The 12,206-nt window shown below is 48.9% G+C and overlaps 2 protein-coding genes across 4 annotated transcripts in view; one reads left to right on the forward strand and one right to left on the reverse strand.

Annotated features, from left to right (window-relative positions):
• The window catches only part of TRIM67 (tripartite motif containing 67), a 55,638-nt gene that overhangs the window by 17,290 nt on the left and 26,142 nt on the right, over positions 1–12,206 (forward strand). The gene's annotated exons all lie outside the window — the stretch shown is intronic.
• On the reverse strand, positions 5,551–6,773 carry LOC108583658. Its single transcript, XM_031659299.1, is given in 4 exon segments — positions 5,551–5,680; positions 5,682–5,736; positions 5,739–5,754; positions 6,608–6,773. Coding segments are annotated over 4 exon segments (309 nt in total). The 5' UTR covers positions 6,716–6,773.

Here is a 12,206-nt window from a genome sequence, read left to right on the forward strand (position 1 = left end):
AGGATTTCAACATGTGACTTTTTGTGGGACACAGTTCAGCCTATAACACACAAAAACCTTAATTAGTTCGTTAATGTTACAGTGGTCGTTAACCCACTTATGCCTGAGGTTGCAATTTTTTGAATTTTTGCACTCAGACCTTGGCAACGACCTTGAACAGTGGGATATGAATAACTCCCACAAGCTTAGCATTCCAATAATGGAACACTAGACATAAATGGGTTTGGGTGCAACAACAAAACAAGAACAGAGCTGGCAATTGAAAGAAAATTGAAAGTTACTAACTCAGGTAGGTTAAGTCCGTTGTTTCCTCATACTCTGTGAAAATATTCAGCCAGACTGTGCTCCTCTGAAGCTAGCAGAGAAGTGGGGAATTTTGTATTCCAGGTGTGAGTGGGGGAGAAGGAAGGTTTAAGGAGGGGAGAGGCAGTGTGGTGCTGATTAGAGGGTACTGGGGAGAGTCCTGCAGACTGGGCAGAGAGTAGGAGAAGTGATGGAGGAGAGACGGCAGGTTTCAAAGGGAATCTTTTCATCCTCCCAACTTTCTCCTGTGCCTTTGTGACAGCCACCAAAAGTAAGTGTATTGAAAATATGACCCATCCAGGGTTATAACGAGAAGTGTTATCATTGCTGCAGAACGTTGCCCTAATGCTTAAATGTCCTGAGGTGTTTGAGGGAAAGAGCTTTGCTTTCCACTGAACAATCCACCTTAGAGATGATCCTGTGTGTCGACAAATATGGAAATACACTGGCATTTTAATGGGTGCTGAGTATTCAGTTATGTGTATATCGCATCATTTATATTAATCACTATTCCTGAACATTTAGGCTGTTCACAAATTTTAACTATTTTTTAAATGTAGTGACCATTCTTGTATATACATCTTTGCATGCTTATCCTATTATCTCTTTAAGATAAAGTTCTATAAAAACACTCTCTAATTAGAAAAAACACTGTATGGATTTGTTTCTTACCTCTCTGTAAATACGTGAACCCAGGATCCTGTCTTTAAGAACAATTTCATTCTTACCTCCCTCCCAGCGTGCTAGTCTCCCTCTCCTGCATCCTCCTCTCAGATACTGTTCCACCCTAAGTCATATCTGGATGCTCCTGCCAAATCTATTGCATTGAAGATGGCATCCTGGAGTGTGGAGGAAGGGGGTGATGGTGGAGGAGGAGTTGGACGAATCAAGGGAAGGAAGAAAAAAGTCACATGTGTTAGTATGCTATTTATTTTTAATTGCCACGACTTAGAGGTAGGCAATAAATTCTCTAACATATGCACTCTGTAGGAGAGTGAAAACTGGCCCCAGAGCACAGGGCTAGTAAGTAAAGCCAAGGTCTGTCTGAATGCAGAGGCCATTTTTGCTAGATTTTATCATTTGTTGAAATGTTTTCTGCTGTCCCTCTGGGACAGTTATACTTCTCGTCCCATCACTCTAAGGCTGGGCCCTGTAACTTGCTTGGGTCAATGAAATGTGAGTGGGATGGATAGTGCCACCTCTCAGGAGAAGGTTTTTTTGTTTGTTTGTTTGTTTGTTTGTTTGAGATGGAGTCTCGCTCTGTCGCCAGGCTAGGGTGCAGTGGTGCGATCTCGGCTCACTGCAACCTCTGCCTCCCAGGTTCATGCGATTCTCCTGCCTTAGCCTCTCGAGTAGCTGGGACTACAGGCATGCACCACCATGTCCAGCTAATTATTGTATTTTTAGTAGAGATGGGGTTTCACCATGTTGGCCAGGATGGTCTCGATGTCTTGACCTCATGATCCACCCTCTTCGGCCTCCCACAGTGCTGGGATTACAGGCGTGAGCCACCGCGCCCGGCCAGGAGAAGGCTTAAGAGCCAGCGTGTGTTTGGGCTGTAGCTCCTTTTCTTCTGCTATGAGTCTACTATGCCTCAAATGAGAAGCTCCTTCAGCCTGAATCCTGAAATGCAGAGGACGGGAAATAGAGCTGCAGGTGACCTGCAATGGGCACTCAGTGTCAGCAAGAAGTAAACGTTTGTGGTTGGAAGCTTCCAAGTTAGGGAGTGGTGTTTGTTACTGCAGTGTCACTAGCCTAAGCTGTCTGATACAACCATGCTCTCTCCATTTCACACTCTTGCCTCCCTCTTCTGAGCCTTGCCCTGGTCATTAGCCAAAATGTTTCTATCCTTTCCTTTGGTCATAGAAAAATGAGAAAAAAAAAAACTTTAAAAATCTAGCAATGTCCTCTACTAGGTCCACACTTAGACTTATTTTTAGTCTTGATGTTTTTGGTGGCTTTGTCCCACGATTCCCTTAGCTGTAGAGAGGTAGACATTCCCACCATACATACAACTCCTGGAATAGGGCACACTATCCAGAGTGAATAAACACTGTTTTATTGACAACCTGCTTTTCCTTTGAAATTCTTTTCTCAATTCTGAACTTTTTTCTGGATAGTCTGATTTGGCTTCAAATCTATTTCTTCTGCTATAATTCAGAATGGTAGAAACATAAGCCTAGCTCTTCGGGAGCCTGTTTTAAAGGGATGGTTTGATATATTTAGCTTACTTCCTGAGCATGTTCTCTTCACATCTTCACATGGCTGGTGACAAATGAGGGCTTGCTCTAGTAGGTTACCCCAAAGTGTAAGAAGTGAAATCATGTGACTGCTCTAATATAATATTTCGTGTCAGGTGCAAAGCTAAAGTAGAGCTCTGGTCCTTGCTTCTGACCCTTGGTTCGTTTTAGAAACTTCTCTGTCGTGTTGTCCAATTAAAAAGTAATTAATTCACTTATTCAACAAATATTTATGGGACATACACTGGTAGCCCATGCAAAGATTAAACAAGCAAGGTCTCATCTCCCAAGACGGCACAACTTAGTGAAGGAAGAAGTAAACATTCTCAGCTGTCCAGGAGGATAAGCTGGGAGGATCACTTGAGGCCAGGAGTTTTAAACCAGCCTGGGAAACATGAGACCTTGTCCTAAAAAATGAACAAAAAATAGTAAATACACGATGGCAGTAGAATGGAAAGAGATCCACATCTCGTTGGTGCAAGGGCCCAGAAAAAGGACTTCTCAACAGGACTTGAAGGGGGAGGTCGCACAATCCAGCATAAGGGAGGGACACTTGAGCTGAGGTTTGGATGACTGTGGGGCACCGGCGCAGCAACAGGAAAGGGCACATCCGGCAGATGAATGGCAAGGGCACAGGCACAGAGGCACACAGCAGCTTGGCAGGTCGTGTGAAGGTGGCTTGCATCTCGAGGGTGGGTACCAGCTCTGCCTCTGCCTGCCCACTTCAACTGACAAGCCCAAGTCCAAGGGGAGGCATGGATTGCCCAGTTACTCTGGGGCTGGCTCGTGAGGTTTTGAAAGTCATTTGGCACTCACTGGCCGCCTTGTCAGAGGAAGAAGCCCCCGCATGCCTGCGGATATAGCTAATGACCGGAAGTCCGTTTCTGGCAGTACTGCCCATCAGCCCTGCCTCTTTTTATTTTGACTTCAGCGTTATGTTCTAGTTAAGAAAATTTAGTTGGTGGCTCTGACATATCAATCCTGGCAGCTTAAAATCCACTGTTGACAAACTAGGCTGCTCCTCCCTGCAAGCCTCGGGGCAGCAGCTCGTGGGGAAGTCCTAAGCAGTCAGGATTTTGGGAGTCAGAGTCTGAAGCTAAGTTGTGGAAGGGAAAAAGAAGAGACCTCTGATCATCACCATCTCCACAAGCATGGACTATACCAAGGCTCACCATGAATCACTAATTATAGCATAGCTGTCTTTGCGTTTGTTGGGCATCCTAACCACTAAATCAGCTAGAGTCCTTCACTGCGAGCAAAGGAATCTGACTCTGGCTAACTTGAATCAAAGGGAATTTATCAGAAAAACAGGCCAGGCAGAGTGGCTCACAGCTGTAATCTCAACGCTTTGGGAGGTTGAGGCAAGAGAATCACTTGAAGCCAGGAATTTGAGACCAACCTGGGCAACACACCAAACCTCATCTCTACAAAAAGTAAAGATATTAAAATATAAAAATTACTCGGGCATGGTGGCACGTGCCCAGCATCTTAGCTACTTGGGAGGCTGAGGCGGGGAGGATCACTTGAGCCCAGGTGTTTAAGGCTGCAGTGCTTCATGATGGCACCACTGCACTCCAGACTAGACAACAAAGTAAGACCCCCATCTCTCCCTTCCAACAAAAAGCAAAAACTATTGCTTTTTTCTTAAGCACTCACAGAATCAATAGGAACTTTGAGAGCCAGGTTTGAAACTGTAACAACAGGGAGCACATAGATAGCATTGAGTATGTGCCAGGTGCATTTTACATTTATTAAGTCACCTAATCCTCACTATAACTCTGTTAGGTACCTACTGCTATTACCCGCCTTTTACATTTGAGGAAAATGGGGGCAGGGAGAGTAAGTGACTCACCTAATGTCACAGAGTCAGTGAGCTGGGATTCAAACCCAGGCATTCTGGCTCCAAAGGCTTCCCCAAGTCTGAAGAAGCAGCGTGTACAGGAATACTCTAATAGCAGGGTCTGCTCAAGGAACTATGGAACAAACACCCATCTCTCCAGTCTCTTTGTCTCTTTGTTCAATTTTGAATTCCAAGGAGTTATCATCCTGCTGGCCTAGAATAGGGTGTTAACGAATCCACTGAAAACTGAAAAGGAATGTTTTTAAAAAGAGACTATTCCAACCAGCAGTTTGCCAACCAGGGAGACTCAGCCTTCAGTATAAAACCAAGGCACGTCTGCCAGAACAAAGAGAAGGGCTATCTTGCATAGAAAAAGTTTCTGCTTAGATTCTAATTCCAGTTCCCACTGCATCTGAGGCATGCAAGCTTGTTCAGTTCTGATTTGCTGATGTTAAAGTTGACCACAGGTCACATTTCACTGGTCAGGTTCAGGTGGCAGAATGAGGACTTCGGCAGCAGTTGATTCTGGCAGTGTGAGCAGGAACAGACAGCTAAGGAGGCCCCAGCATTGAGCTACTGTTCGGCTTGCACAGGGCATGTATGTAACCTGCAACAGGCAAAGGCTTTCAGCGCCACTCAGAATTCAGACCCTGGTAGCCCCTCAGCATCCATCTCGAAGGGCTGACTCTCTCAGGGTTCACACAGGAATGTGCCTACCCCTTGTCAGAAGGCAGTGGTACCGGAGTCCTAATTCCAGCCCCACCAGGCTGTACTCCAGTGGAGAAAAGGCAACTTCTCAAAGCAAAACTGGGATACTGTTATGGAGGATAACGGAAGGTCAACGGCAGGAAAACGATGGTCCCTGCAGCTGTCGGGGAAGCTCTCTCTGGGGTTCTCATTCTACCCAGAACCACCATGAGTAGAGTGCCAGTCCCTGAACCCAGGGCCTTCCATGCACGCCGTCATTAAACCTTCAGGCAGGTCTTTGGGGTGTGTATCATTACCCCAATTCACAGGTGAAGACACAAAATCTCACAGAGGGCAAGAAACTAGGTCACGTAAAATTAGGGTTTGAATTCAGGGCCCAACCCTGAAGCCCAGCACTAAGGGTTGCTGGATGAATGCCCAGCAGTGCTCCTGAATGGGTGGCCGGCAGGTAGGGGAGGTTCAGCTTGTTCTGCTCGCCGGGCCTAGGCAAGTGTGGAGCTGAGCTGGTGCCCGGACTTCCAGAGAGCGGGGCACCTCAGTCACCATCTGCTGGCACCTAAATCCGAGTTGCTGGCTCCATGGAAAATGTGCCAGCCTGTACTGCACGGCATCCATTCCCGCACCTTCCACCCTTCTCAGGATTCCAGAGCCTTTATGTGAAAACTCCCCGAGAGAAAGGAGTCTCCCCTCGCCCCCGGACCAGCTCTCCCTCCCACCCTCCTACCCTGGAGGGATCTGAGAAAAGGAAAGAAAGAAAGTCAGAAGGGGGAATGGCTCCTGTTTTCCTCATCTGAAGTGGGGAAGAACTTAAAACAGCCCAAACAAGTGGAACCCAGGAGCTTCCAACACGGCGGAACCCCCAGGAAGTCTGTGTTCCAGCCCCCAGTGCAAGACCAGGGAGTGAGCTGGGATGAACAGGCAGCGAGGGGAGGCCACATCAAGAGTGAGAAGTTGGATCCCTAGGGATCCCTAGTAGGAGACATAAAGGATGCCTTGGGCTGCAGCGCTGGGACCTTTGCCTAGGGGAGCCCAGACGCGTCCTGCCCTTTTGCAGCTCCCCAGAGCACACGGCACGAAATCAGTGAATTCAGAAGACACTGTTGAGTGGCCGTTCTGCACAGGCTCTGTACTAGGGACACAAAGATGATTGAACGGCTCACTCTGGAGGTCCTGATCTAGCGAGGGACACAGTCAAGTAGATAAGTGACTAAGACCTCAGACAGATGGTGGCGAGGGCCACAGTCGGAGGTAAGCGAGAGGTGATGGCAGAACAGAGAAGACGGACCACACGAGCTCATGGGGTCTGCGGGAAGACTTCGTGGAAAAGGAGGATTTGAGCTGGACATGGGCAAGCTGAGCTAGAACTGGAGATGGCTGTGATAAATGGCGGTGACAGCTGGGACAAGGGCTCGTGACTAGGGGAGAAGAGAAGGAGGCGGGGATCTTCTGGAAGGCAGGTGCTTCGGTTGCCGATTATCCCAGGCAAAGAGAAGGGGATGTTCCCCGTGAGCAGAACTCACCTCCCTCCTGATAGGCGACTGGCAGACGCTTGTTGAATGAATACATCGGTGAATGGATGAAGGGCTTGACAGCCAGGCTGAGGCGCTCCCACTTTGTTCTGCATGAAACACAGCAGTGGAGACCTTGAGCCCAAAAGGCCAGAAGGAGAGACAAGAGTATGTTCTGGCAAAAACAGGATTTCTTCCTGAAGAAGGAGCGCACCTCTAGTCGGAACAGGACAGATCGGGCCTGCTCCGGATTCCTGGTTTCAGCAGCACATCTGTGAACCTCCTTTTGGTCCCTCTGTATTCGTTTGCTAGGGTTGCCAGAACAAAGTACCACAAACTGGGTGGCTTAGAACAACAGAAATATATCATCTCACAGTTCTGGAAGCCAGAAGACTGAAATCAAGGTGTCGGCAGGGCTGTGCTGCCCCTGAAGGCTCTGGGAAGGACCTGCTCCGGCCTCTCTCCCAGCTCCTCACAGATCCTTGGCAGCATAACTCCAATCTTCACGTGGTGTTTTCCCCGGCACATGTCTGTCTCTATGTCCAAATCTCCCCTCTTCATAAGGACACCAGTTCTGTCGCATTAGAGCCCACCCTAATGACCTCATTCTAACTGAATCACCTCCTCAAGTACAGTCACATTCTGACGTGCTGGGGGTTAGGACTTCAACGTCTAAATTTTGGGGGACACAATTCGGTCCATTGCCCTTCCCCTGAGGTTGATCCAGGGTACAGACTTGCATTAAGCAGTATCTCCAATCATGTGAAAATGCCAGGCAGCCTTCCCCAGCCCAGCACTCCAGAGGCCTAAGGTGAACGCTTGGATGATGGGAAGGTGCTTCTCAGGTTGTCTGGGCACCTTTCATCATCCTGCTGGAGGAAGGGGACGGCTTTACCCGCACATCCCACAACATCCACAGCTGCCCACCAGCAAGGCTAATGAGGATGCCCATCTCACAAGCATATGGTTCTCGACCAGGAGATCAATCTAAGTCTAAAAACAGAAAGCTGAAAGCTTCCTAGGCAAATGGTGTGACCAGGAAGTCATAGCTGTGTTAGTTGTTGGATCCCTCTTTATATTTTACCTGGGAAGACAGCATTTAAGAAGATGAAGGAAAATAGCCACATTTGAGCAACAATGGAGAAGAAAGAAGATGCAGGGACAAGACCTGCCTCCATTGGCCCTAGGTTCCCCAAGTCGGGAGTACGATTGCGGGATAAAAGGAGAAGGAGGTCACCTGCCTGGCGGAGGAGTGTGCCTCAGTGGTATCCGTGCCTCTTTCAGGAGATGCTCAGAAATCAATTTCTCTGCTTACCCAGGAGCCTCTGCCTTTTAATTTTTTTAAAAATGAGTCCTTTACATTTTTCATTTATTTCTACTATTCTGCCAACAGATGAGGGCATTTTTAACTTATTAGGCATTATTATCAGCCACAGATTAAAAAAAAAAAAACCTTAGCACTGAAGGGCAGATAAAAAAGTGAGAGTAAATCCCCTGCAGTCCATTTCACAACCTCCTTTGTGCCCAATGATGGTGTGAAATTCTCAGTGAAGCTTCGGCTCCTGTTTTAACACACGCCCCATCTCTACTGTCTCTCAAGTGGGGCGTCAAACTGCAGGAGGCAGGGTAGGAAAGGCGGGCAGAAGGAAGCCAAGTGGCTGGGTAGCCAGAGGGATAGTGGGCACGCTCTCTCTGATCCACGCCAGGCACAGAGGAGCTGCTGTAGTGCTTCTGGAGAGAGACCCAGGCAGGCAGATGCTTGGTTAGGCTGTGGGAAAAGAAAGTAGCTCAGCACTCCAGAGGCCTAGGATGAAAGCGTGGCTGATGCGAAGTGACAGGAGTGTATCTATGGGATCTCCCTTCCTAGAGAAAAGCGAGTCCTGTTCTTTTGTGTTCTCTCCCAGAGGAGAGCTGCCTGCACGTCCCTGCCCTGCCAATCCATTTTTGCTTCCCACGCTCTCCCACTCTCACAGAGACATCTTTGTGAGAGTGTGATCTATGGCCGTGTCCACATAATCCCTTCCACCCCTCAATCACATTGGAACCAGTGTTACATGGTGCCATATTGCTATTCAAGGCAGTCTTGGCTGCTTCTGCCTCCCCCAGACACCCTGCTCTGTGTGGGACAGGAGCAGGAGGAGGCAGTGGTCAGTGTCTTATCCTCCCACCACGTGTCCCCTGCAGTGCAGGGACAAAGCCCAGACTGATGGCAACTTTGCTTTATCAACATTCGCAAAGTGGCTGTGGAGGTTTCCTACACAGCTGCACATTTGAAATCCTAATGAACTGAAGAGTGGAGCTTGGATCTGATGAAACCGTCATTGGCAGACAGGCAACCCTGCCTGAGCACACAGAATGCCAGGGACAGGGGTCCCCTGGAGAATAAAGATGCAGCTGGAAGATAGCGAACGGTCTCAGCCCAGCAGCCCTGCCTCTGAGGGATTTTAATGGGAAACTAGGTTTTGTCCTCCTTTCATGTTGGTTGAATATCCAAAGGGCAGTGTAATGGAGTGCAAAGAGCATCGGCTTTGGATTCAGAAAAATCTGGGTTTGAGCCCTGGCTACACCACTTACTAGCTGTGTGACTTTGAGCAAATTACTTCCCCTCTCTGACCCTGTCTGCTGTTCTGTAAAATGGTGTTAATATGGCACCTCCTTGGTAGGTTATGAGGAATCAACTAAATTCGGCATGTAAAGAGCTCAGCACTTAATAAGCTGTCGATTGTTATTGTGATTGCTATTAATGGGAAGTCACCAGTTGCTATTGATCCTGTCCCACCACAGGAGAGGAGAGGCCATCAAGTCCAGGTTGTGACTGGGTTTGGGCAATCAGAGCTTTGCCCTGTGTCACAAAAATGACATTGTTCTCCATAAGATCTACTTTCCTGGCCTCAGCGGGTGGATCTGTGTCTGGTGGATATTGGTTCTCTGGGTGGATCTTATCCTGAGAACTGCCTCATGGGCCCAGCAGAAAGCTGACAATCCAGGTAGAAAGAGACCCTCAGTCAGCCACCAATTAGAGTGGGTCCTGTGTACTAGCCTCCGGGCTCTGAGCTGGGGATGCAACACTGGATAAATCCAACATGACGTCTTTGAGTGCACAGTCCTCTGAGCAGCAGACATTGAACAGTTCTGTGACCACATATGAAATGAGGTTTTTAAAAAACATAAATTAATTGCCAGTCATAGCAGGCTCAATGATGGCCTCCAAGGACGACGTCCATATCTTTATCCCTGGAACCCATGAATGTTACCTTACATGGCGAAAAGGCTTTGCAAATGTGATAAATGTGATGAAGTTAAGCATCTTGAGATGGAGAGGTTATCCTGCTTTATCCTCAGCTGGCTCCAGTGTCACCACAAAGGTCCTGTAAGAGGGAGACAGGAGGATCAGAGTTAATCATAAGAGGTGAGGATGGAAGCAAGATGTCTTAATCTTCAGGATGCTGTAACAAAATACCATAGACAGGGGGCTGATAAACAACAGGAATATACTTCTCACAGTTCTGGAGTCTGAGAAGTCCAAGATCAGTGCCTAGCAGATTTGGTGCCCGGCAGGACCTTTTCTTGATTCATGGATGGCACCTTCTCACTGTGTCCTCACTCTGGGGCCTGTTTCATAAGGACACTGATCCCCTTCATGGGGGCTCCACCCTCATGACCTCACCACCTCCCAAAGTCCCCACTGCCTGATACCACCTCTCCTGGGCTTAGGATTCAACATATGAATTCGGGGGAGATGCAGACATTCAGACCATAGCACAAGAGGTTGAGCGACGTCAGGAAGCGGCCACAAGCCAAGGAATGTGGGTGACCTCTAGAAGCCAGAAAAGGCATGGAAGAGGATTCTCCCTTAGAGCCTCCAGAAGGAACCAGCCCTGCCCATACCTTGATTTTGGGCTTGTAAGACACATTTTGGATTTCTGACCTCTAGAACCATAAGATGATAAATTTGTGTTGATTTAGGCCACGAGGTTTATGGCAACTTGTCACAGCAGTGACAAGAAACGAATGTCCCATAGGAACACATGACAGAGTGAGCCTGGGGATTCAGGGAAAGGCAGATCCTCCCAGAGGGTTCTCTTCTTTTGCAATAGCCCTAGATGAAGGCAGTGGTGGCGCCTTCAAAGAGATCTAGTCTGTGTTGACAGAGTCGTGGCAGCAGGCTTCACGTAGGGGTTCTGAGAGTTGGATGTGGCTTTGATGCACTGAACAGAACACTGGGTCAGCATCTGGAGAGCCCCCATTCCAATCCCAGCTCTCCTGCTTACTGGCTTAGTGACCCAAACACAGGGAGCTGCAGGGATAGGAGCTGATCTTCTGAGCTGCTTTGCCTCAGGGGACCTCCCCCCAACTCTGGGCCACAGTCACTGCAGAGAGAGGCTGCCTGGGTCAACCCCTGGCTCCTAGTTCTTCTGCCAATGACCCCTTCTGTTTCAGGGGGGTCGCCTTCAGCCTGTGGACCGCAGCCTAACATAGCAGGGACTGCCACCCAGCATTGCTCCCTTCATAGCCAATGCTGAGCTGGCTCCTCCCTAAGTGGACTTCTAACCAGGGGCCCACCCTCTCCCCTGTGCCCTTACCATCAATCCCTCATGCTGCATGGAGCAAAGTCTCTGTGGCCTGGATCCTCAGGGCAGGGGACTGGATCCTGGGAGCAGACTGGGAGCGGGGAAGCCGGTGGGTTGGGGAATCCGGGAGGTCTGGCTGCCACTATTTCATGGGGGAGGAGTCTGCCCAACTCTCCCTCTCAGGACCCTGCTTTGTCCTATTCTTTCCCCATTTCCAGGGTCTCCATGTGCCCACCTCCTCCCTCTCCCATCCCTGTGAGTCACCTCCAGTGACTCCGTGGGTCATACCTTGTTTCCAGTCTGCAGGCCTGTTGCTGCATCTGCCTCAGTCGCAGGGTAATCAAGGCTCCCCACCATGCTTCTGAGCCTCAGTTTAGGCTGGACACTAGAGAAGTTATATTTATTCATCATCTTTTTTTTTTTTTTTAAGAGACAAGGTTTCACTCTGTCACCCAGGCTGGAGTGCAGTGGTACAATCAAAGCTCAATGCAGCCTCAAACTTCTGGGCTCAAGCAATCCTCCCACCTCAGCCTCCTGAGTAGCTGGGACTACAGGTGTGTGCCACCACACTCAGCTAACTTTTGTATTTTTTGTAGAGACAGGGGTCTTGCTGTGTTGCTTAGGCTTGCCTAGAACTCCTGGGCTCAAGTGATCCTCCCGCCTTGGCCTCTCAAAGTGCTGGGTTTACAGGCATAAGCCACCGCACCAAGCCTGGAAGTGATCTTTATTCCGGTTACTGGGCTCTTGGAGCCTAGGCCTGGCCATTGAGAGAAGACTAGAAAACAAAGCCACTCTCCGCAGGCTGGGCAAGGGGTGTTGCAATGGTGGGTGGGGGGCTTCCCCAGCTGTTGGCAGGTTGCTCAGTAAGCGGGAGAACAGGGCAGGGCAGAGGAATCCTCTGGTATGCAATAGAGACAGGGCATCAGGACTGGGGGGCATCAGAAGTCCCATCTAGTGTGACTAAATGCCAACCAGGTCAGTGGTGGCAGTTAGCCTAGAAATAATTAACACCCAGAAGTCATAAAAAGTGGGTCAG

The sequence above is a fragment of the Papio anubis genome, chromosome 1, assembly GCF_008728515.1.
Source record: "Papio anubis isolate 15944 chromosome 1, Panubis1.0, whole genome shotgun sequence".
Classification (NCBI taxonomy): Eukaryota; Metazoa; Chordata; class Mammalia; order Primates; family Cercopithecidae; genus Papio; species Papio anubis.